At 49.1% G+C, this 25,348-nt stretch overlaps 2 protein-coding genes across 2 annotated transcripts in view; one reads left to right on the forward strand and one right to left on the reverse strand.

Moving 5' to 3' along the window:
- Positions 1 to 4,684, reverse strand: part of NEMF (nuclear export mediator factor) — a 73,248-nt gene extending 68,564 nt beyond the window's left edge. Inside the window, exons 1-4 of the mRNA XM_075330151.1 lie at positions 4,559 to 4,684; positions 4,401 to 4,469; positions 2,427 to 2,529; positions 787 to 912 (exon numbers count right to left, since the gene is read on the reverse strand). Of these exons, the coding sequence (XP_075186266.1) occupies positions 787 to 912; positions 2,427 to 2,529; positions 4,401 to 4,469; positions 4,559 to 4,617 (357 nt within the window). The 5' untranslated portion in view covers positions 4,618 to 4,684. The remainder of the gene's footprint in view (positions 1 to 786; positions 913 to 2,426; positions 2,530 to 4,400; positions 4,470 to 4,558) is intronic.
- A 3,494-nt stretch (positions 4,685 to 8,178) lies between these two features.
- SAV1 (salvador family WW domain containing protein 1) lies at positions 8,179 to 23,553 on the forward strand. The gene is made up of 5 exons (XM_075330910.1): positions 8,179 to 8,443; positions 10,452 to 10,898; positions 11,306 to 11,579; positions 12,161 to 12,316; positions 22,537 to 23,553. Exons 1-5 carry the CDS (start codon positions 8,350 to 8,352, stop codon positions 22,730 to 22,732), a joined length of 1,167 nt encoding a protein of 388 aa, XP_075187025.1. The 5' UTR covers positions 8,179 to 8,349; the 3' UTR covers positions 22,733 to 23,553.
- The last annotated feature ends 1,795 nt before the right edge of the window (positions 23,554 to 25,348 follow it).

Consider the following 25,348-nt stretch of genomic DNA (forward strand, 5'->3'; position numbering starts at 1 on the left):
GGACCGGACGGGAGGGGAAGGAGACGAGACCGGGAGACTGGACGGGAGGGGGGAGGGGAAGGAGACGAGACCGGGAGACTGGACGGGAGGGGAGAGGGGAAGGAGACGAGACCGGGAGACTGGACGGGAGGGGAGAGGGGAAGGAGACGAGACCGGGAGACTGGACGGGAGGGGAGAGGGGAAGGAGACGAGACCGGGAGACTGGACGGGAGGGGGGAGGGGAGAGGGGAAGGAGACGATACCGGGAGACTGGACGGGAGGGGGGAGGGGAGAGGGGAAGGAGACGATACCGGGAGACTGGACGGGAGGGGGGAGGGGAGACCGGGAGACTGGACGGGAGGGGAGAGGGGAAGGAGACTGGACGGGAGGGGAGAGGGGAAGGAGACGAGACCGGGAGACTGGACGGGAGGGGAGAGGGGAAGGAGACGAGACCGGGAGACTGGACGGGAGGGGAGAGGGGAAGGAGACGAGACCGGGAGACTGGACAGACAGAGACAGAGATCATGCAGGTGATAGAGAGATGATCACATCAGTGGTTTATTTCCGCTGGTCGGGAGCCCTGTGGATGGCTCCTATTTGCCAGTGTCCCCACAACCTCTTCTGAATTTTAGGCCCAGTGCGATATTACTGTTGCGTCAGGAAACGCCTGAAGCCACACCTATTAATCAGAAGAGGTTGTGAGGATGCGGCAAGTGTGCACAGGGCTGTAGACTACTCAATTCACTTATCTTTAAGAGAGAGACGGATACAATATTAGAGAGCGGACATTAGACCGACAGATCTCACCCGATCGTACAGCTCAACAATAAGATGATAGGCCGCATTGTCTGAGCCAAACTGGAAGTCCACGATCCTGTCGGCGCCGAGCTGGGCAATGCTGACCAGTCTGCGGGACCGGAGATGTTTCCTGCACTGGATGATATAGAGGCACAGGCCATATTATTAATAGGAAATGATAGAGTGCGGCACAAAGAAGGCGGCAAATACCAGGACAGTCACTACATAACTGGGATGTGGGCAGAGGTGGATATCACGTCGGCACCAGCGATACCACCAGGGCACAACGCGGCACGCTGAGAACACGAAGCTGAGATATATCTGATTAATGACGCTTCCATATCCTCATCTCTCCCTCAGTCACTGCTCAAAATCCTCCTCAGTCAAGGAGAATCCAGCAGATAATAGGGGAGGGGGTGCAGCGGCAGCGTATCACCACGGCTCCTCACTTCACTTTAAAGCGGGCCATTCTCCTACTTGAATTCCCCTTTAAACACCAATTCTAGGGTATTATTGCATGCAAAATGTTTGCTCCTCAGTTATCCCTCCTGTAAATATACTGACCACCATGTGTAACCATTCTACTTGTCAATGGGGGTGTCCCTACACAGAAACCGCTGATAGAGCAGCATCAGACTGTGGGAATCCACCCACTGACAGAATGGTTTCATTTGGTTGACAATTTATTCACACATTTCCAGGAGGAATAACAGAGGAGCTGCACAAAACAGAGATCCAATGAAAGAATGCTCCAGAATTTTAATGAGAAAAGCAAATGTTTAGTAAACAGACAAGTCCGGAGTGGAGGGGCTTCTAGAAGGACTAATAGTTCTTCTAACAGTTCCAGCACTCATGGGGCGAAATGGACAGGGAAAGGGGTCACATTTATATTTATATCCGGCACGTGGGGTTTAAAGGGAACCAAACATCAGCATTTTCCTATATAAGGTGCAGCCAGTGCAGTGCTGGCACTATCAGGCACATTGTGTACATACCATCAGGGGGCAGCTCGGGTGTTTAGGCTGTGAAATTCAACGTTATAAAGTTTGAAAATTCATGCACTTTTTGATTGACGTGTGCACCTCTCTGCTAATGTCTGGCGGGTTATGTACGTGTATCCCTGCCCCCCCCCGCCTGCTCCTCCCTCTCTCTGGCCGTATGTACATTTCTAATCTTCAGTTACACGGCATCGGAATTAGCGCCTGCGCATAGCGCTCATCTCCGGCGCCGTGTTTCTGAAGCCCACAGTATTAGGGTGCATGAGAGGGCGACGCATGCGCCCTCGCTTCTTCAGATCTGTTGTGACCGCGGGAGCGCACGCGGTCACAACAGGACTGGAGAACAGCTGATCTTACCGATTAGCTGCAGCAGACGATATCGTAGGAGACGTCTGCTGCAGCTAATCAGGGTAAGATCAAAAAGTGCATGAATTTTCAAACTTTATAAAGTTGAATTTCACTGCCTAAACACCCGAGCTGCCCCCTGATGGTATGTACACAATGTGCCTGATAGTGCCAGTACTGCACTGGCTGCACCTTATATAGGAAAATGCTGATGTTTGGTTCCCTTTAAAGAACCAAAAGAGCCCAGATTGGACTGAGACAGAAAACCATTAATACATTGCGAGGCATTACTGCGCGTGACCAAACCTTCATGGCGAAGCCGGACGGCATCATGTTCTTGGGCCACTCGAAATCTGTGGTGTGGATCCTGATACCGGACTCCACCAGGAGCACAGCCTTAGAGTCCGGCCTGCACCAAGGAAACAAACAGGTTAAATATTTAAAGGGATTTTCCATAAACACTATTAGATCTCGGTGTTACTTTTTGTTCCGATGGATTATTTTTAAAGACCTTTACTTGCTGATAATCAATGGCAGCTGCCATAGCGTAAACTGACAGCGAAAACATGGGAACTCTGACCAAAAACTGCGCAGATGCTTCAGTCAACAATGACCGTGGCACCTAAGGGGTTACATGGATCGGAGCGGTCTCCAATCTCGGCTGACCGCGGCCTCCCTGTTACATGAGCAAGGGGCAGATTCACAAGGCAGCATTACAAAGCAGGGTTGGAGGGTTAAGAGTGCAGCCATCTTATTTATACACGGATGCAATCGTACGTGAGCCTGAGCCTGCCAGAATCAGATGCAGCTGTATACAGTGAGCGATGGACAGGAGCCCTCTCCACTCAGGCTGTATTACACAGCTGGCGCCTGCCTCTATTCTACACCTGGCCTCCCTCACACGGATGGCGCCCCAGCCTCCAACCACTTATATGCTGCAGTCAATCCCCAGCAGAGGCACACCCGTGTACCGTGACCATTCTGTCACCCTCTGTCCCACCTGTAATATGGGTGCAGAGGTGCCGTTGGTTTGCTGTGGCAGCCATGACCCCGTCCCGGCCATCTTTATACTCCAACAAAGCCCATCCAGACTGAGCTCCTAACCAGCCCCTCATATCTCCTACATGCCACAACACTGGCCACCAGCTTCAAAGACCATTGGTGGTAAGCGGAAAATGAAACTGAAGAAATAAAATGTAATTAAAAAGATAAAAATAAATAAAACTGAATTAAAAAAATAAATTCGGTAAAGTAAAATGTCCTGAGAAGTCCGATCAAAAGATTATTTCACCTGCAATCTAAACGCCCCAAGGAAGAAAAAAATGAAACATCAGAACTACCCTGTGTGGCCACCGCTCAGGTATTGTAAACAAAACGCAAAGCATTGTATGTCCCCTCCCCGAAACAGTACCGATCCAAACATCAGCTCAGGGCTTAAAAAAAGCGGCAGATGGGAAATGATTATGGCCTTTGTAAAATACGGGGATGGGGGGTACGAAGGCGTAAAATCAGAAAATCACCAGGTCCAAAATGGGTTAAACAAGCAGCGCCTCCACCGTGCAGCACCGTTTGGACGGGCAGCGCCTCCGCAATGCGGTACTGTTGGGAGGGCAGCGTCTCTGCCGTGCGGCACTTTTGGACGAGCAGCACCTCCAGCATGCGGCAATGTTGGACGAGCAGTGCCTCCGCCATACAGCACTGTTGGACGAGCAGCGCCTCTCCCGTGTGGCAAAGTTGGACGAGCTGTGCCTCCGCTGTACGGCACCGTGTGGACGAGCAGCGCCTCCGCCGTGCGCCACTGTGTGGATGGGCAGCGCCTCCCCCATGCACCACCGTGTGGACAGGCAGCGCCACCGCCATGCAACACTGTTGTACGGGCAGCGCCTCCTCCGTGCGGCACTGTTGGACGGGCAGCGCCTCCGCCGTGCAGCACTGTTGGACGGGCAGCGCCTCCGCCGTGCGGCACTGTTGGACAGGCTGCCGTGTGGCACTGTTGGACGGGCAGCGCCTCCGACGTGCGCCAAAGTTGGGTGAGCAGCGCCTTCCTCGTGCTGCACTGTTGGACGGGTAGCGCCTCCGCCGTGCAGCAATATTGGGTGAGCAGCGTCTCAGCCGTGAGGTAAAGTTGGGTAAGCAGCACCAGCTCTGCAGCCCCATTTCTTCCGCCATGTGGCTCCACAGACCCTTATCCTCCGGACACCTGATCAAAGCTGATCTGCACTTGTTTCAATAAACTTTATTGGTATGTATGTACGCCAACATTGTGTTCTATGCACTTACTTTTGCAGGCGGATGAGGTACGTCTTGGTATCCACATCGTACACATTGTAGACTCTCATCCCCAGCAAGCTAAGAAAGAAGGAGACAGAAATATAAGACAGAGCCACACACCGGTCCTATCACTTTAAGGTAACAGCAGCGCTCCCTCCGGCCGTCACCTGTCACTGAGCTCCGCGATCACCGCCCGGATGTCTATGGTGCTGAACCTGCTCTTCATGCTGCGCGCGGAGCAGACCCTCCTGTCCCAAGATGCTGCCTGCGGAGCTACAGCTGCCACTCACTACTGCACATGCGCACATAACTACGGAAGCCCATCAGGTTCCGTTCTGTGCAGCGTTTTTTTTTATTGTCTAGCGACCTCGTGTGGCCACATATAGAATGACATGCTATGTTATTTTTTTAGCGTTCTCGTGTGGCTGCTTATAGAATGGTACTGTATGTTATTTTTAGCGCCCTCGTGCGGCCGCAAATAGAATGACATGCTGTTATTTTTAAGGACCTCTTATGGCCGCTTGTAGAAGGACATGTTATTTTATTTTTAGCGCCCTCATGTAGAATGACATGCTGTTATGTTTTAGCACCCACGTGTGGCCGCAGATAGAATGACATGCTATGTTAATTTTTTTTTTAGCGCCCTCGTGTGGCCGTATGTAGAATGACATGCTATGTTATTTTTATTGAATGTTCTCAGTGAGAGGAACACAATTATACCGTAATCTTGTGATACATTTTAATAACTAAAATAAAAGAAAAAGATGTTACAACACCTTTGCTATACAATACTCCATGTTATTTTTAGTGACCTCTTGTTGCCGCATTTAGAATGATGTTATTTTTAGCGCCATCATGTGGCAGTGTGTAGAATGACATGCTATGTTATGTTTTAGCGCCCTTGTGTGGCCATATGTAGAATGACATGTTATGTTATTTTTAGCGCCCTCTTTTGGCCGCATGTAGAATGACATGTTATTTTTAGCGCCATCATGTGGCAGTGTGTAGAATGACAAGCTATGTTTATTTTAGCGCCCTCGTGTGGTCGTATGTAGAATGTCATGTTATGTTATTTTTTAGCGCCTTCGTGTGGCCGCATTTACAAGACATGCTGTTTTGGTATTTTAGCGCCCTCGTGTGGCCGTATATAGAATTACATACTATGTTATTTTTAGCGACCTCTTATGGCTGCATTTAGAATGACATGTTATTTATAAGTGCTACGGTATCATGTAGCGGTGTATAGAATGACATGCTATGTTATCTTTTTAGCGCCCTCGTGTGGCCGTATGTAGAATGACGTTATGTTGTTTTTTTATCGCCCTCGCGTGGCTGCATATAGAATTACATGCAATATTTTTTAGCGTTCTCGTGAGGCCGCATGCTTTGTTTTGGATTTTTAGCCCCCTCGCGTGGCCGCATATAGAATTACATGCAACATTATTTTTTAGCGTTCTCGTGTGGCCGCATGTAGAATGAAAAGCTATGTTATTTTTAGCGCCCTCGTGTGGCCATATTTTGAATGACACTGCTGATATATTTAGCGACCTCATGTGGCCGCATTTAGAATGACATGCTACGTTATTTTGTAGCGACCTCTTGTGGCGCCATGCAGAATAACATGCTATTTTATTTTTTTGCCATTCTCGTGTGGGTGGCATATGACATGCTATTTTTTTTTTTTTTTGCGTCCTCGTGAAGGCTCATGTAGAATACAAGCTATAGTATTTCTTGTTTTCTTTTTCACGCCCTTGTGTGCGAAATTTAGAATGATATGCAATAATACTATATTTTTTAGTGACCCCAAGTGGCTGCATATGAAATAACATGCTGAATATTTAGAATGTATGATGAATAATTTTTCTAGCGCCCTCGTGTGGCATCAGGTATAAGGACATGCTATATTATTATTTTCTCTTTAGTGACCTGGTGTGGCCGCATACGCCCCTCATGTGGACATATGCAGAATTACATGCTAAATGATTTTTGCTCGCCCTGGTGTGGCCGCATGTAGAGTGACATGCTATATTGTTTTTTAGCGCCCTCATGTGGCCCCACGTAGTATTGCATGAGTATGTAGTAACATTTTTATAGTTTTTTTTAATATGTTTACGTTTTCTTTTTTTTTTTTTACTTCATTTTTTAGTCGTTTTCCCCCTTTTATGACATAACTGTGCATCATGGAGAGGAAAGTTGTTAAAATGCCAAAATCACTGTAATATTTCTATAAGGGGTTCTTACTTAAATTAATTTATTTTTGGCTAAAAAATGTTTTTCCGTATTTGAGTCTCTAAAAATGTTGCACCGTTTGCCTTCTATAGTATCTCTATTGCCTTATAGTCGGCTATAGCTAATGAGTTAACTGAAAATCTGTCAGTGAGCTCAATTCTGACAGTCCAATACAAGTCTGTTACTCTTATGTATCTTTTTCTCAGCTTCTCTTTGTTTTTTTACACCACAGACCATATCAAAGTCAATGTGCAGGGACAGAGACAGCCTGTGAACGCAAAAACAGTGCAACATTTTTAATGAAAACCAATAGCCCCTATATATGCATAAAATATATTGTCTCCAGAGGTGAATAACGCCATAAAAAAAGAGTCGTCTATGCAGATCCCGAGACCCCCGCTGTGCAGACCCTTGTCGCCACATCGTGTTCCATCATTCTCTATGGCAGCACTGTACCCCCAGCCCACCAGGATTGTGGTGGGCGCCTTGTGCAGCGGCTGCTCCTCCGGGAACATTTCAATCTCATCTGCAAGTGATGATGACGTCTTGTGTTTAGACTCTTCTCTTATCTCCTACTTGTACTATACCATCGGGGCTCTTATACTGATTAAATTTATTTAGGGGGTCTGTATTATTTAAGGGTCTGATCTGAGGTCTGTATTATTTGGGGCTGTCTGACCTGAGGTCTTTATTATATAGGGGGTCTGATCTGCGGTCTTTATTATATAGGGGGTCTGATCTGAGGTCTGTATTATTCAGGGGTCTGATCTGGGGGTCTGTATTTTGGGGGGGTCTGTCTGGGGTCTGTATTATTTAGGGGTCTGGTCTGGGGGTCTGTATTTTGGGGGGTCTGTATTATTTAGGGAATCTGTTCTGGGGTCTTTATCATTTAGGGGGTCTGATTTGGGGTCTTCATCATTTAGGGGGTCTGATCTGGGGGTCTGCATTATTTAGGGAGTCTGGTCTGGGGTCTGAATTATTTAGAGTGTCTGATCTGAAGGTCTTTATCATATACAGGGTCTGATCTGGGATCTGTATTATTTAGGGGGTCTGTATTTCTATTGGGGTCTGGTCTATATTTTGGGGTGCCCTGCATGGAGTCAAGTATAGATCATGCCATTGATCGGTGGGTGTCATATGAACACAAGTAAAAACAAAAAAAGCTCCTACCTTCCTAGCAAATCCATGCACACGTGACATGCTGCAGTTAAAGGTCCCGGGCTCTTCAGCCCTTGGGGACATTTTCATTGTAGACGTTTTAGGAGATCAAAGAATAGAAACCATTGAAACTTTTATACCAAAACCTTCATCATTACCATGATCTGGCGCCCTCTGGTGCGTATTTCTGGTATGACAGCTCTATTCATCCACAGAAAGTAGCACACTATCGCCACCTGGCGGTAGCTCATTGTACCGCTGTAGATAGTGTAGCCTCGCCTATCGCTAGTAACAGAGACATAGTTCGTCCAATAGGAAGCGAGCTAAGACGTCACTGCTTGTTAAAGGCGGACTCGTTCCTTCGTGTACGATGACGTGTCTGAGAGGGGCGTGTCGTCATGTGATCGGAGGATGGGCTGTGGCGAGCACGCGCTGTTCGGCTATGTGGACGAGTCGGTTCCTGGTGCCTCCAGTAGAGGGCGCTCCGGTGGAGATCCGGGGAGATGTCGCTCTCCAGCCGTAGATCAGATACTATGGGGGGACGCGCTGCGTAGCGGAGCCCGGGGAGGGGATGTTGTCCAGGAAGAAAACCAAGAAAGAAGTTTCCAAACCTTCCGAGGTGCAGGGGAAGTACGTGAAGAAGGAGACGTCTCCCCTGCTGCGGAGTAAGTGGCCGGGAGAACTTCAGTCTGGAGGTGGAGAGGCGGGGCTGGGCAGAGACCTCAAGGGTTCATTGTAGATATGGTGTCTCCAGTGGGAGGAGAGGGCGACCCGACTACACTGCATGGGCCCGGGTGTGTGGTGTCAGGGTGTGTACACAGGGGGAGGAGAGGACCCCAAGGATAAGGACACAAAGGGAGGAGGGGGCGACCCGACTACACTGCAGGTGTCCGAGTGTGTACACCGGGGAAGGAGGGACATCCCCAGGAACCGGGACACAGCGGGAGACCCCACTACACTGCAAGGTCCTGGGTGTGTGGTGTCAGGGTGTAGTCACAGGGGAAGGAGGGGCCCTCAGGGATCTGGAGACAGAGGGAGAAGGGGATCCCCCAGGGATTGGTACACAGGGAGGAAGGGGCAACCTGGTTACACTGCAGGGGCCCGGGTGTATACACACAGGAAGGACAGGGCCCCCAGGGATTGGGACACATAATGAAGAGGAGGTCCACCAGGGATCGGGACACAGAGGGAGGAGGGGAAGACCCCACTAACCTGCAGGGGCCCACGTGTGATGTCAGCGTGTGGACACAGGGGAAGGAGGGGGGCCTTCAGGGATCTGGGGACAGAGGGAGGAGGGGGAGACCCGACTACACTGGAGGGCCTGGGTGTGGGGTGTCAGGATGTATACACAGAGGGAGGAGGGGGGGGGCGTACGCTGGGGGTTGGGACACAGAGGGAGGGGGGGGGGGCGTACGCTGGGGGTCGGGACACACAGGGAAGAGGGGGTGTACGCCGGGGGTCGGGAAACAGGGAGGAGGGGTCGTACGTTGGGGGTCGGGACACTGCAGGGGCCCGGGTGTGTGGGGTCAGGGATCATGACACAGAGGGAGGAGGGGGCAACCCAACTACACTGTAGGGGCCCAGTTTTCTGGCGTTAGGGTATTTATACAGAGGGCCCATGGGGGATCGGGACATGGAAGGAGGCTCAAGGGGAGGAGGAAATAGTCCCAGAGATCACCTTTAGGGGAGGAGAGCTGTCCCTTGGGGGTTGGGGCCTTGAAGAAGGGGGGGTAAAATGGATGGGGATGGTCAAAGGGATCACCTGTAAGGGAGGGAGTGGTCTTCGAGGGGTTGGGGCTCTGGAGAAGTGGGTGGGGGAACGGTCCCAGAGATTACCTGTAGAGCAGGGGGGGCGGTCGCCTGTAGGAGAGTAGGGTGTTCCTAGCAGCTATGGTAATGGAGGGCAGGGGTCCCTAACTATACCCCAGCAACTAATTAAATGACTGGGTTATGGTAGGCATCACGTAAACACAAAGGATTGTACAAATAGAGCTGACAGCGGGAAGCCGTACACAGCAGTGGCACGTCCAGAGAGACAAATACTCTTTTTATTGATTGTACACAACCTACAAACAAGACCAGACAGGATTATCTCCATCTAGAAACATGTTATGTGAGAAGATGTTTTATATCCATGAATCTCAATAGTCAACAATCTGCCACAAGTAAAGCAGCAGTGCGCTGTCCTGAGACCCCTCCCCATCCAGATACATTAGCGGCCCCTTACTGCACTCCAGCGACTCGTGCACGTGAAGTTCTTCACCGATCAGCGAGCTTGTGCCATCTGCCGGCAGCGCAGTCTCTTCTGCGTCTAGGCCGTGCTTCCTTGGTGCAGGGACGTTGTGATTCTTTTATGGCATTCCGTATTCATAGGTGATTAGTAACACCGGCCGCGGCTCCTAAACTGACTTTTGATTAGTCTGGAGCCGCCGTCTGTCCAGCGCTGCAGTAGTGTAATGTCCTCGGGTGTATGAATTACTTTATTTGGCTGAACATGACGTAAATTTCTAACTTCTGCAAACAATAGATGAAAAATTGCAACATCACGTCTCACTTTTATGGCAGACAGTAGTCCGCCACGGTGTACCCGGAACGATGTGCTCCTTCATGCAGCCACCGTGTTGTCTGTGCTCTTTTGCTGATCATTACATTTCTACACCCCTTTCCTTGCAGATCTGATGCAGTCTTTTATTCGCCACGGACCGACTATACCAAGACGGACTGATATCTGCCCTCCAGAACCTGCTCCTTCTCAATATAACCCTACGGGAGACGGGATGCCTTCTAGAAACCAAAGCTTTTTGCGGACTCATGTTCAACGGCCACCCCATGAGGTCATGCGGAGGGAGAGTAATAGACTTTCTGCCCCGTCCTACTTAGTTCGGGGACTGGGTGATGTTCCTAGGGAATACGGCTCCTCATCTCAGTCCTTCTTAACAGAGGGTAATTCAGTACTGGAGAACGGTGATGCTAACTCGAGGTACTTATGCTCGGACCACCACTACGATGGACAAAGAAGGAAGCAGCTTGGGGAGCGTGCACATGAAGAGTACAGATACTACGAGCACGGGGGCGATCACATACAACGGATGATGCACGGACCGGGCCGACATCCTGCAGGTTAGTGATACAATAAATACCGCCATATCCAATCAGTGTAGGACTAAAGAAAAACTAGGATGGGAATCCTCAGCCAGAAATGCACCCGCAGATGATTTTAGTTTTTCTTTTAAGTGTAGTCTCCCTTTAAGGCCAGTTTAAATAACCTTTTACATCTGACCGTGCTCCAAAAAAAACAATGATGTGCTCATCCTCTGTGTTATGAAGTGAACCTTTCACAAATCGGATTCCTCGGGGAGGGGTATATAACACTTTACATTCCCGTGTATTTTATAAACTGCCGGGTGGGTGAATGAACTCCTGCAGCCAGACGTATCCTGTGTACCAGACTGAAATAGCAGTAATTGTGGATTGCTCCATCACTGTCCCGGATGATGCTAATATTGGGCTTTTATATTTTGGATCAGGTATCGGAAGGATCGCCGCAACCTCATTAGGAAACTTAACGAATCACAGCTCCGAAGACATGCCCCTTCCTGTTGGGTGGTCGGTGGACTGGACGATACGGGGCAGAAAGTACTACATTGACCACAATACTAACACCACACATTGGAGTCACCCCCTGGAGAGAGAAGGCCTGCCCCCCGGCTGGGAGCGAGTGGTGGAGTCTACAGAATTTGGGGTTTATTATGTGGATCATATTAATAAGCGGGCCCAGTACAAGCATCCATGTGCACCAAGGTAAAGACACTGGCTATATTCTTCAGCAAATGCTGATTGATGCATTAGAACCCAGGGATGGCACCAATAGCGGTTATTTTTTTTCCTAGAAATTCTGCCCCGTTGACGGCACAAATGGTTCCTACTAATGGGGTTATTTTTTTTTTTCTGCAGTGTGGAGCCCCAACTCGTAATTTGTATTGGGAGCAAGAGGCTAATGGGGCAGGGGGGCGCCTACAGCAGCCTGGGTTCTGCCAGTGCAAGCTGTCTTAAGAAAAGCCATAGGAAATAGGGATTATATATTCTAATTTTTTTTTTAATTATATTTTTATTTTTTTGTCCACTCTTGTGTCTATTAGTGATCTGATATTATGCAATGTCTTCATGTGCCATTTCCCAATATTTGCATTATAGTCCTCTAAAATGGGATTAGGAAGGAAAAGGCATTGAATGCCAGTGCTGTATTTAATCCAGGATGTTTCTGGCATCCATGTGTAAATACGTTTAAGGTGGGATTCTTCTCTCATCCAAACAAAAACAAACTTTAGGGTGGGCTCTTTTGTTAGGCCTCTTCGCTCATTCACGCTTTATTTGTCCTGCAGCATTCCCCGCTATGATCAGCCCCCTCCCCTCCCCCCTCCTGTAACTTATCAGCCGCAGCAAGTGGAAAGAAGCCAAGCGCTCCTGGTGCCTGCCAATCCATACCATACGGCCGAGATCCCAGATTGGCTCCAAGTCTACGCCAGGGCCCCCGTGAAGTAAGTTTGCTTTTCATTTTGCATGAGGTCATGGTGAAGTGAGCCATAGAATAGCCGCAGTATATGATTTAATGACGGGATCATGTGTCCTGCAGTTATTAGGTATTTTTATCATATCACATCTGCTATTTCAATTGTTGGATTTTTCTTTTTCGAAGCTTTGGATTTGTTTTTTTTGTCTTGTATTCCTGCTGATTGTGGCCCCTACTGGATTGCATGGCGCACAGTACCATTGGTGCTAATGGGGGAGAGGGATTACTGTAGATGGTAATCTTCTGTTTTAAGATTATGGGTGAGCAGAGAAACTAAAAAAAACCTCTGCAACCATGGGCTGATGGGCACAATAGGATTTTTCTCTCAAGCTATAGAGCTGCCAAAGAGCCAAGCAGAAGTTAGAAAAGGCGATGCAATTATGGACGAGGCCAAATAATATAACAAGATCTATTTTAGCTTCGACTACAGCAAAGCCTTTGAATGTTGACCACCAGAAACTGTGGAATACCATGAATGATATGGGTGTGCCGGACCATCTGATCAGCCTCATCAGGAACCTTTACATCGACCAAGAAGCAGCAGTCCATACAGAACATGGTGGCAAAGTAGAGCAAGGTATCGGACAAGCAGGCATCAGTTCTCTTCAGTTTATATACAGAAGATATTTTCAGGAAGGCTAGACTTGCCAAAAAAGAGAGAATCAAAATTGCTGGACAAATCAACGATATTAAATACATAGGTGATACAACAAGTGTAGAGGGAATGATTCCGGAAAGTCAAGATGGAAAGCTCGAATATAGGATGCCTACTCAATACAAAGATGTGGCCCCGCTGTACCTGGCAGTAGTCAACATTTGAGATGGACGGTGATGAAATGGAAGTTGTAAAGGACTTCAACCTACTCAGATTAATGATCACTCAAGATGCAGCAACGACGATAGAATAGTCATGGACACATCAACAATGAAATCACTGGACAAGGTCTTCAAATTAAGGATTGTTTCACTGGTGTTGAGCACACGGCTCGTACATAGTCTGTGGGTTTTTTTTTTTCTCCCCCTGTAGTAATGTGAATATGATACCTGGATGATAACAAAATTGGAGGATTAACGTTAATACTGTGGATGGTAAAAGAACAAATCAATTTGGGAACAAATCAAGCCAGACATGTCGCTCGAAGCAAAGATTACCGAGCTACAACTTGTCTACTTGGCCATATATGAAGAAAGCAATCACCGGAGAGGGACCTCATGGTCAGACGAATAGAAGGAACAAGGCGAAGAGGAAGACCAGCAACACAATGGCTTGATACGATTAAGCTAACTGTGGAGAAGTCCCTGGGGGACCTATCTAGGCTGCACAAGATCCATCTTCCTACAGAGTGTATATCCATAAAGTTATTCTGCTTGAGATTAAATTAAAGGCCATTAACATTCTTTTCTTTTTCGCTCCTAATTGGGAGACCCAGACAGTGGGTGTATAGCTACTGCCTCTGGAGGCCGCACAAAGAACTACACTTAAAAGTGTAAGGCCCCTCCCCTTCTGGCTATACACCCTCCCGTAGGAGTACAGATTCCTCAGTTTTAGCTTTGTGCGCAAGGAGGTCAGACACGCACGCATAGCTCCATTGTTTTTAGTCAGCAGCAGCTGCTGACTATGTCGGATGGAAGAAAAGAGGGTCTATACAGACTCCCAGCATGCTCCCTTCTCACCCCACTTATGTCGGAGGTGTTTGTAAGGTTGAGGTACCCATTGCGGGTACGGCGGCAGGAGCCCACATGCTGATTCCTTCCCCATCCCTTTTTACAGGGCTCTGGGTGAAGTGGGATTTACCGGTCTCCAGGCACAGAGACCGTGCTCCATCTACAGCCCCTGGAGAAGATGCTGGATGGAGCGGAGTACATCAGGGACATGGCCCTGCTTCCTCAAGGTACTCTGTGTCCCCGTGTATCTGGCGCTCACACCGCAGCATGCTGGGTGTTGTAGTGCGCCGGGGGACATCAGCGCTGCGGCGCCTGTGCCATGGCCTCATTCAGCTTTGCTGAAGCAGGCACATTTATGGGAATAGGCCGCGCCGGCCGCTGGGACTGCGGCGCGGCTGGCACTTGTAGTGCGCCGGGGACTTCAGCGCGGCCTGCGCTTTTACGGCGGCCGCGCTGATAACTACAGTCCCCGGCTTTTGCGGCCTGCTTCCTTTCGTTCCCGCCCCCACACCTGCCAGTCAGGAGAGGGGCGGGACGCTGCCCACGTCTAGAACTCGGTCGCGCCGGCCGCTCGAACAGCGGCGCGGCTGGCACTTGCGGTGCGCCGGGGACTTCAGCGCGGCCCGCGCTTTTACGGCGGCCGCGCTGATAACTCGAGTCCCCGGCTTTTGCGGCCTGCTTTCGTTCGTTCCCGCCCACAGACCTGCCAGTCAGGAGAGGGGCGGGACGCTGGCCAGTGCATCAGCGCTGAGGGCTGGAGTCGTTTTTACATACTCCAGCCCTCACAGTCAGCACAGAGGGGACACTGTTCCCGCACTTTTGTTTGGGAACTCCCACGGACCGCCCCTCTCCACAGAAGCCGGCAGCCATTCTTGCTGACACGCTGAGCTGCAGAGGGGAGCCGGGGAGACCCAGACAAGGCATTCTGCAGCCTCTTACCCGCTGTTCAGCGGGCGGTAAGCAGCCCTCAGGGCTCACCCCCTCTTGTGCTCGTAGTATTCTTAGTATTTTGTTGCTACAAATACTTGGTATTACATAGCGCTGGTCGCCCTTTGGCTATAGACTCTCTCACATGCAGAGAGCCAGCAGCATGTCGCCCGTAAAACGCAAGGGTGCCAAGGCACAGACATTGTATGCTTCCTGCACCGCATGTGGGACTTTTCTACCGGCAGGCTCCACGGACCCCCATTGTGTGCAGTGCTCGGCCCCTGCGGCGCTTGCACAGTCGGGACCTCTGCTGGACGTGTCCCAGGGGGTACCACCTGTGAATGCTGTCCAGGTGACAGGAACTGAGTTTGCAGCTTTTGCTGACAGAATGTCTCTCACTATGTCACAAATTCTTGACACATTGCGAGCTAGGCCTGTACTTCAGACCACGGACACTGTGCATGTATTGCCCCCTGGTCCCCCTCAGCTCCTAGCTCCGGGACGGGCATCTACACCTCAGGGTGAAGACTCTGACTCGGACGATGGCCCCGGGCAGCCTAAGCGGGCTCGTTATGACGGGCCTTCACATTCATCTCAATGGTCTGGATCCCAGCGGGATGAATCTATGGGTGATGAGGCGGACTTAACTGATCAGGATTCTGATCCTGGGACCGCTCTCAATCTAGATACACCAGATGGTGACGCAATAGTTAATGATCTTATATTTAACATCAATAAGATGTTAAATATTTCCCCACCAGCTCCTCCTGTAGAGGAGTCAGCTTCGCAGCACGAGAGAATCCATTTCAGATACCCTAAGCGTACATTAAGCACTTTTCTGGACCACGCTGACTTCAGAGACGCAATCCAGAAACCCCACGCTTATCCTGAAAGGCGTTTTCCTAAACGACTTAAAGATACACGCTACCCTTTTCCCTCTGGAGTGGTCAAGGGTTGGACCCAGTGTCCAAAAGTGGATCCTCCAATTTCCAGGCTTGCAGCCAGATCCTTGGTTGCTGTTGAAGATGGAGCGGCACTTAAAGATGCCACTGACAGGCAGATGGAGCTCTGGCTGAAATCCATCTATGAAGCGATTGGAGCGTCATTAGCGCCTTCTTTTGCGGCCGTATGGGCACTCCAAGCTATCACGGCCGGGCTTGCGCGAGTCGACTCAGTCACACGTGCATTTGCCCCGCAGGTAGCACCATTGACCTCGCAAATGGCGGCATTCGCGTCGTACGCGATTAATGCTGTTCTTGACGCTACAAGCCGCACGGCAGTGGCGTCAGCCAACTCAGTCGTTTTGCGTAGGGCTCTGTGGTTGAGACATTGGAAAGCAGATTCTCATTCCAAGAAGTGCTTAACCAATTTGCCTTTTTCTCGTGACCGATTGTTTGGAGAGCGTTTGGATGAAATCATCAAACACTCCAAGGGTAAGGACTCTTCCTTACCGCAACACAGACAAAACAAGCCCCAACAGAGGAGGGGTCAGTCTGGTTATCGGTCCTTTCGAGGACAGGGCAGGTCCCAATTCGCCTCGTCAAAAAAGACTCAAAAGGACCAGAGACGTTCAAATTCTTGGAGGTCTCAGTCACGCCCAAAAAGACCAGCCGGAGGAACCGTTGCCAAAACGACGTCCTCCTGACTTGCGGTCTCCGATGCCCACACCCGCGGTCGGTGGGAGGCTGTCCCACTTTGGCGACATTTGGCTAGCAAATGTCAAAGACCGTTGGGTGAGAGATATTCTATCTCACGGGTACAGGATAGAGTTCGGTTCTCGTCCGCCAACTCGTTTCTTCAGAACTTCTCCACCACCAGACCGAGCCGATGCTCTGTTGCAGGCGGTGGCCGCTCTAAAGGCGGAAGGAGTGGTGACCTCCGTCCCTCTTCAGGAACAGGGTCACGGTTTTTACTCCAATCTGTTTGTGGTCCCAAAAAAGGACGGATCGTATCGTCCCGTCCTGGATCTGAAGTTGCTCAACAGACACGTAAAAGTCAGGAGGTTCCGGATGGAATCCCTACGCTCCGTCATAGCCTCAATGTCTCAGGGAGATTTTCTAGCATCAATAGACATCAAAGATGCGTATCTCCACGTGCCGATTGCACCAGAGCATCAGCGTTTCCTACGTTTCGTCATACACGACGAGCACCTACAGTTCGTAGCGTTACCCTTCGGTCTGGCAACAGCCCCCCGGGTCTTCACCAAAGTCATGGCAGCAGTAGTAGCTGTTCTGCACTCGCAGGGTCACTCGGTCATCCCGTACCTAGACGACCTGCTTATAAAGGCATCCTCTCAAGAAGCATGCCAACACAGTCTGAAGGTGGCGCTAGACACTCTCCAGACTTTCGGGTGGATTATCAACTTTCCAAAGTCTCATCTAACCCCGACCCAATCTCTGACTTATCTTGGCATGGAGTTTCATACTCTATCAGCGATAGTGAGGCTTCCACTGGACAAGCAGTGCTCGCTACGGACTGGAGTGCAATCTCTCCTTCAGAGCCAGTCGCACTCACTGAGGCGCCTCATGCATTTCCTAGGAAAGATGGTAGCAGCAATGGAGGCAGTCCCGTTCGCGCAGTTTCATCTGCGCCCTCTCCAATGGGACATTCTGCGCCAATGGGATGGGAAATCGACGTCCCTCGACAGGACTGTCTCCCTCTCTCAGACTGCCAAGGATTCTCTACGTTGGTGGCTTCTCCCCAACTCATTGTCACAGGGAAAGTCGTTCCTTCCCCCGTCCTGGGCAGTGGTCACGACAGATGCGAGCCTATCAGGGTGGGGAGCGGTGTTTCTCCACCACAGGGCTCAGGGGACGTGGACTCAGGAAGAGTCCACCTTGCAGATCAATGTTCTGGAAATCAGAGCAATCTACCTTGCCCTGCGAGCCTTCCAACAATGGCTGGAAGGCAAGCAGATTCGGATTCAGTCGGACAATTCCACGGCGGTGGCGTACATCAACCACCAAGGGGGAACACGCAGTCGCCAAGCTTTTCAAGAAGTCCAGCGGATTTTGACGTGGGTGGAAAGCAGAGCGTCCACCATATCTGCAGTTCACATCCCAGGCGTGGAAAACTGGGAAGCAGACTTTCTCAGTCGCCAGGGCATGGACGCAGGAGAATGGTCCCTTCACCCGGACGTGTTTCAACAGATCTGTTGCCGCTGGGGGTCGCCGGACGTCGATCTGATGGCGTCACGGCACAACAACAAGGTCCCAGTTTTCATGGCACGGTCTCACGATCACCGAGCGCTGGCGGCAGACACCTTGGTTCAGGATTGGTCGCAATTCCGACTCCCCTATGTGTTCCCACCTCTAGCATTGTTACCCAGAGTTCTCCGGAAAATCAAGTCCGACTGCCAGCGAGCCATACTCGTCGCTCCAAATTGGCCAAGAAGGTCGTGGTACCCGGATCTGTGGCATCTCACGGTAGGCCAACCGTGGGCACTACCAGACCGTCCAGATCTGCTGTCTCAAGGGCCGTTTTTCCATCTGAATTCTGCGGCCCTGAACCTGACTGTGTGGCCATTGAGTCCTGGATCCTAGCGGCCTCAGGTTTATCTCAGGGAGTTGTTGCCACAATGAGACAGGCTAGAAAACCATCCTCAGCTAAGATCTATCACAGGACGTGGAAGATATTCTTAGCGTGGTGCTTGGCTCAAGGGTTTTCTCCCTGGCCATTTGCATTGCCAATTTTTCTTTCCTTCCTGCAGTCTGGGTTGGAAAAAGGTTTGTCCCTTAGCTCGCTTAAGGGTCAAGTCTCCGCGTTATCCGTATTCTTTCAGAAGCGCTTGGCACAGCTTTCTAAAGTACGCACGTTTCTCCAAGGAGTTTGTCATATCGTTCCTCCTTACAGACGGCCATTGGAACCCTGGGATCTGAACAAGGTTCTCCTTGCTCTTCAAAAGCCGCCTTTCGAGCCTTTGAAAGAGGTTCCCCTTTCTCGGCTTTCACAAAAGGTAGTTTTTCTTGTAGCGGTCACGTCTCTTCGAAGAGTGTCCGAGCTGGCGGCGTTATCTTGCAAATCTCCCTTCCTGGTATTTCACCAAGACAAGGTAGTACTGCGTCCAATTCCAGAGTTTTCTCCCAAGGTGGTTTCTTCCTTTCATCTCAATCAGGATATCACTTTGCCATCTTTGTGTCCGCATCCAGTTCACCAATTTGAAAAGGGTTTACATCTGTTGGACCTGGTGAGAGCACTCAGGATTTACATTTCTCGCACGGCGCCTCTACGCCGTTCGGATGCGCTCTTTGTCCTAGTCGCTGGTCAGCATAAGGGATCGCAAGCTTCCAAATCCACCCTGGCGCGGTGGATCAAGGAACCAATTCTTCACACATACCGTTCTGCTGGGCTTCAGATTCCATCTGGACTGAAGGCCCATTCTACCAGAGCCGTTGGTGCGTCCTGGGCGTTGAGGCATCAGGCTACGGCTCAGCAAGTGTGCCAGGCGGCTACCTGGTCGAGTCTGCACACGTTTACCAAACACTATCAAGTGCATACCTACGCTTCGGCAGACGCCAGCCTAGGTAGACAGGTCCTTCAGGCGGCGGTGGCCCACCTGTAGGAAGAGGCTGTATGACAGCCCGTTCATGTGGTATCTTTTTACCCACCCAGGGACTGCTTTTGGACGTCCCACTGTCTGGGTCTCCCAATTAGGAGCGAAAAAGAAGAAGGGAATTTTGTTTACTTACCGTAAATTCCTTTTCTTCTAGCTCCAATTGGGAGACCCAGCACCCGCCCTATCTGTTTTTAGGGTTTCGTTTTTTCGGGTGCACATGTTGTTCACGTTGTTTCTTAAGTTCTCCGATCTAGTTATCGGATTGAATTTGTTTTTGAAACTGTTATTGGCTTTCCTCCTTCTTGCTTTGGTACTAAAACTGAGGAATCTGTACTCCTACGGGAGGGTGTATAGCCAGAAGGGGAGGGGCCTTACACTTTTAAGTGTAGTTCTTTGTGCGGCCTCCAGAGGCAGTAGCTATACACCCACTGTCTGGGTCTCCCAATTGGAGCTAGAAGAAAAGGAATTTACGGTAAGTAAACAAAATTCCCTTCTTTATGCATTTATTCTAATGTAAATTCATGGGTAAAGATCTAGCTTCAACAACTCACACGATCCACTATCTGGGATGAAAGGAGAAGGCACTGAAACGAAGGCTGCAGACGATCAGTGGCTGCAGCAGTCTTGTGACAATATGCATGTCAGAAACTAGCTGGATGACAGCCTGAAGATTGAGATGAATGTGTCTGGGAGGGAGGTTTTTACTTTGGATTTTTACTTTGCATGTGACGGGGGCTGCCTACTCGTTTCAATAACTAGGAAGCTGAGATGGCAGTTGGTGCTGATTAGATTTTATGTAAATAGAAGAGAGGAGGTGGCAGAACTCTGCCTCTAGCTTCTCCCATAGTCATAGAATCTCATCAGCACCAACTGCCATCTCTTATCTCAGTAATGGAAGTCTTCACTGAATACAGAGTTTACCTCCGCATTGAGAATTTTGGTAATGGCTGATCAATTCTGGCAGGGAGAAGTAAATGTCTGATACGATATATTAAAAAGTTGCTTATTTCCATGTGCACTATTGATTTAGGAGATAGATTAAAATGAGACTTAACTGCTTCCCTAGAAGACAGGCGTCATGTATAGGGTGCTGAGGGTAGTATCAACATAATTACATTACTCTGCATTAGAGTGGGTTGCGCTATTTAATATTTTCATGTGAGCTGTGTTTAATATGAAGCACATGCATTTTACATTCTGGCTTACGTATAGCATCTGTAGGATACAGTCAAAACTGCAGTCATGGTCCTGAAGCGTCCTCCCAAATAGTGCTGAGCTCTGCTGCTGATTTTTAGAGGGGTGCACAGAAAATGTCCGCACTCAAAAATAAACCCTAGTGCATTTTGGGAGTAAAAATAAATATAAGACAGTGTCTTATTTTCAGGGAAACACTAGCAGTAGTCTGGGGGTCAGCGGCTCTTTTGTGGGTCCATCGGTGGAGAACTTTTATTAGATACTAATCCTATTGTGAACATCCCACAAGCCCTGCCATTTCCTGAGCGCCCTCACGCAAGACCAGATTTAGAAATGCTGACTCCCTGTCAGACCTGTGCAGAGTCGCTCACATTCACGTTTGATAATTTTTCCTGCGTCTAGTACATTAACTGTAATAACAGGCTGTTATAGATGCCATTTCCACCAGATCCATACTCCGGCACTCGTTCTGGCTGATCACTGTATAATCTGCGCACTCCTGTTCTGTATTATAACATGATGTTCTTTAGAACAATATCCCCCCCTCCCCCCTTTCCTCCCCTTCCCCCTTTAATTTTGCTTAATTACTGGAAAGGTAATTATGTGTGTTTGGTGCTTGAGGCAAGTTGGCCGTTTTGTAAGGAAGTCCTGGGACACGTACACAGGAGGATTTGCCCTGGGCAGGTTTCGGGCTGGTTGGGGAACAGATGGATTTGTGCACACAGAAGGCTTTTGTCAGCCTCTAATAAATGTCCTTTCAGTGATATTTCGAGAGATCAGGAAGTTGGTGTAATGAAGCCACAGTTGTGACCATGACAATAAAGATCTTACCTTGGAGGTGTTTCCGAGGATTGTCCTAGTGCAATAATTTGACTTTTTAAGGTGTGGACTGTCTTTAAACAATAATCAGAGGTATATTTGCCTTCCATCCTCCTTGCAGACCATTCCAGAGGTCGGCGCTGATTTTGGAAACGGTGGCTGCTTTTTTTCGGCAGTCATAGGATTGTGGCAGTAGTCAGGAGTGTGTCATAAGAGAAATCTCCAACTCAATCAATTCACCTGACTGCGACAACAATCCTGTGACTGCCTCAAAGAGCAACCAAGCCTAGCACAAACTCCTGCAATGGTGGACGCTGGATCAGCGCGGTGTAGGAAGACCAGTGTACATCTGTCTATTATAAGATAAAAAAGTGAACTGTTTTAAATTGCAATATAACAACCCCACCACCTCTAAACATTAAATGCTACACCAAAAGACTTGTAAGAAGAAGACATCTGTGGAAGTGTTAATTCTGCTACCTGCTTTGAACTCTGCTGCCATCTTGGCCCCTGTGGCCAGGTTATGCTGCCTACACACAGTGAGGTGTAGCGGTAAGTAATGAGCTAGTTCATGTGCCCTTACCTGTAACTGTATGGCATTTCAAAAAGCAGACACCCTTTTTTAAAAGGTGCTCCATATACATTAAGACAAAAAAAAATCTGCATGGAGCTTTCCCTGAAAGTTGTCAAAAGAGAAGAAGTTTGGGGTAGTTAGATTTTAGCACCCCAATTTTTTTTGCTGTAAGGGGGTAGTATTTTGGCAGTAGAAGAGCTGGCCATACTGGATGTCTAACATCTGATCTGTCTCGTCTTTTGAGGGTAGTGTCCCCCTCTCCAGGAGTGCATGATCACATAGGTGTTATATACGCGGGGTCACAGTGTTTGTTTGGTTCCAGGTTAGTTTCTTACCTTCAGGTCCTGACCCTTAAAGTGAAATACAAAGCACCTCTGCTACTCACTGCATGTCATTTGGATCCGCCATGAATTATGCAATTCTTCTGAGCACATATTTCTCTTCCTACTCACAGATATGACCACATCTTGAAGTGGGAACTCTTCCAGCTGGCAGATTTGGACACGTACCAGGGCATGCTCAAGTTACTGTTCATGAAAGAACTGGAGAGGATAGTAAAACTGTACGAGGCCTATAGACAGACACTGATCGCCGAGGTGGAAACGCGAAAACAGAGACAACAGTGGTACTCCCAGCACAAGAACTTCTGAGACCACCGCCCCTCGTCCCGTCAGGACTGGAAACGTTCTTCCTTTTTTTCCCCTGTGCCTTGCATTTGGACAAATGTATATCTACAGTAGAAACTACATTTATTCTCCACAAAGACAAACTTAGTTTTGTCTGAGCCATTAATAAAAATCGGTTAACACTATAATATTTACATTATGATAATCAACATTAGCACACTGACTGAAAGCAATAAATGTCGAGGACTGCAGGGAGTTGCCATGACTCTGCCTTTTTAATGTAGATTGACAGGTAAGAGCCACTATTTTTGGGGCATCCTGCCAGGGGTTGGATTTTAAGTATGGAAAATTATCTATTCAGCTGCCACGTTACGCAATGTAGTTTAATAAGCGCCATCCACCATGTAGCGGCTGTTCTTGAGTATTGCAGCACGGGTCCCAGTCACTTCAATGGTGGCCAGAGCACTAAACAGTGTGTAGAGCAGACCCCCACACCCCCCACCCCAACCTCTTATACTAAGGATCCGCCCTCTATAGAAGTCCAGGAGAACCACTCTGCTCAAGAGACTGGAAATTAAAGTGAAATGATGACGCCCCAGCTGCTCTCACTGGTTCCCAGTCATTGTATGTGAGTGACCAGTGTAAGTGATGTGTAATCTGCCCATCAGCCGGACTGTCCTGTAGCCTATGCATTCACTAATTACTATGCAGTGGATTTTATACTGAAAGCACAATTTTTATTTTACCTTTCTGAATCCTTTCCATTTTCCAGAAATGTACTGTCTTTTTGTCTATTCCTAAAAATATGTGAATATTAATCTCTGAAAATACATCAATTTCTTACATACTGTGTTGTTTTTTTTTCTTCTCCTGTTTTTACGGATATTAGTCACCCATTATAAGGGCCTGTACACGCAATGGATGATTTATCTGATTATATGCCATTTCTCCCGACTCTGTCATACACTGGGCACTCACTTGCCTGCACCCTCCTTTACTAGCTGAAAGAGCCTCTGTCAGACCCCAGGCGGCGGCTTATCTTACTGAGAAAAAGGATATTCAGTCCAAAATCGGATATGGTGGACCCTTATGCCCCCCAACATTATTTTTTCAATTGTCCCCCATACACCATTATATTAAGCTGATATTCTTCTGGAGAGACCATAACAACTGTAGAGGCAGAATTTTTTGTTATCCCATTAAAAACTAACGCTGCTGTCAATCGATCCCAAGCCTGGAATGGTTGATAACCAGGAACAATATGTTCCATTGTAAATCTGGATAAGGCCAGTCACACTTGCGCGAGTCGCACATCGCAACACCCGACACGGCCGCACACGCTCTAGACACGAATGTCTCCGCTTCATAGAAATACATGCAGCCGACCCGCTCCTGTCAGCAGAGTCTGTGGATGTGTCGGGTGATACCGATGTGAGACACTCACAAGTGTGACTCCGGCTTTAAGGGTACTTTACACACTGCGATATCGGTACCGTTATCGCTAGCAAGCGTACCCGCCACCGTCGAGGAGCACAACATCGCTAACACCCGTCACACGGACTTAATAGTGATGCGTCGGTCGTGAACAATCCGACACAAAGATCCGGCTCCCTGCTGTGACCGGCAGGAGCCGGATCACCAATGAAAGCCACTAAAATCTGTAAACTGCTCTTTTTGCTGCTGAAACTCCGCCCACCCACGAATAAACTCCACCTACTCTACAATCTAATTGGTCATTTTTAAGTGGGCGGTGTTTAGCCGCAGGTGGGCGGGGTTTTGGCAGCGTTACTATAATCTTAAATATATGTTCACCTGGGGTGAACACATATTTAATAAGGAGCAGAGAACGATCTGAAAGATCCGGCTCTTTTTGGTGAGCGGAGCCATGAGAACCGGATCACCAAAAAGAGCCGGACTGCCCATCACTAGGACTTACCTTCCCTGCGACGTCGCTCTGGCCGGTAATCCGCCTCCTTTCTAAGGGGGCAGTTCGTGCGGCGTCACAGTGACGTCACACGACAGCCGTCCAATAGCAGAGGAGGGGCGGAGATGAGCGGCTGGAACATGCCGCCCACCTCCTTCCTTACTCATTGCCGGTGGACGCAGGTAAGGAGATGTTCGTCGTTCCTGCGGTGTCACACATAGCGATGTGTGCTGGCGCAGGAACGACGAACAACATCGTACCTGCAGCAGCAATGATATTAAGGAAATGAACGACGTGTCAACGACCAACGATTTTTCACGTTTTTGCGCTCGTTCATCGTCGCTCATTGGTGTCACACGCTGCGATGTCGCTAACTGCGCCGGATGTGCGTCACTAACGACGTGACCTCGACGATATATTGTTAGCGATGTCGCAGTGTGTAAAGCACCCTTTAGTCACATTTTGGATTTGATATGCCTTTGAGAAGACAATGCTATATAAGGATGAGCTGTATAAGTCTACATGGGGTTCTAGCAACGTCCATGCGGTTTCTAGACTTCTTTCACGGATGTAGAACGTATTTGTCTTGTAACTCAAACATAGGCGTGTGTCGCTGTAACTTCTGTGTTCCTTAGTGACGTGGGCACACACAGAGGAGGCCGACCTGTGTAAAGCTGATCATTACCAGAGGCAAGCACTGCACATTTAGCATTGCA

Source organism: Anomaloglossus baeobatrachus, chromosome 12 (genome assembly GCF_048569485.1).
Source record: "Anomaloglossus baeobatrachus isolate aAnoBae1 chromosome 12, aAnoBae1.hap1, whole genome shotgun sequence".
NCBI classification, from domain to species: Eukaryota; Metazoa; Chordata; class Amphibia; order Anura; family Aromobatidae; genus Anomaloglossus; species Anomaloglossus baeobatrachus.

What these genes read in the sequence shown, in the direction of transcription:
- SAV1 (XM_075330910.1), top strand. Translation starts at nt 8,350, where the DNA reads ATGTTGTCCAGGAAGAAAACCAAGAAAGAAGTTTCCAAACCTTCCGAG. An exon ending in ACCGGGCCGACATCCTGCAG is followed by an intron (nt 10,899 to 11,305) that starts GTTAGTGATACA and finishes ATTTTGGATCAG; the next exon opens with GTATCGGAAGGATCGCCGCA. An exon ending in AAGCATCCATGTGCACCAAG is followed by an intron (nt 11,580 to 12,160) that starts GTAAAGACACTG and finishes TTTGTCCTGCAG; the next exon opens with CATTCCCCGCTATGATCAGC.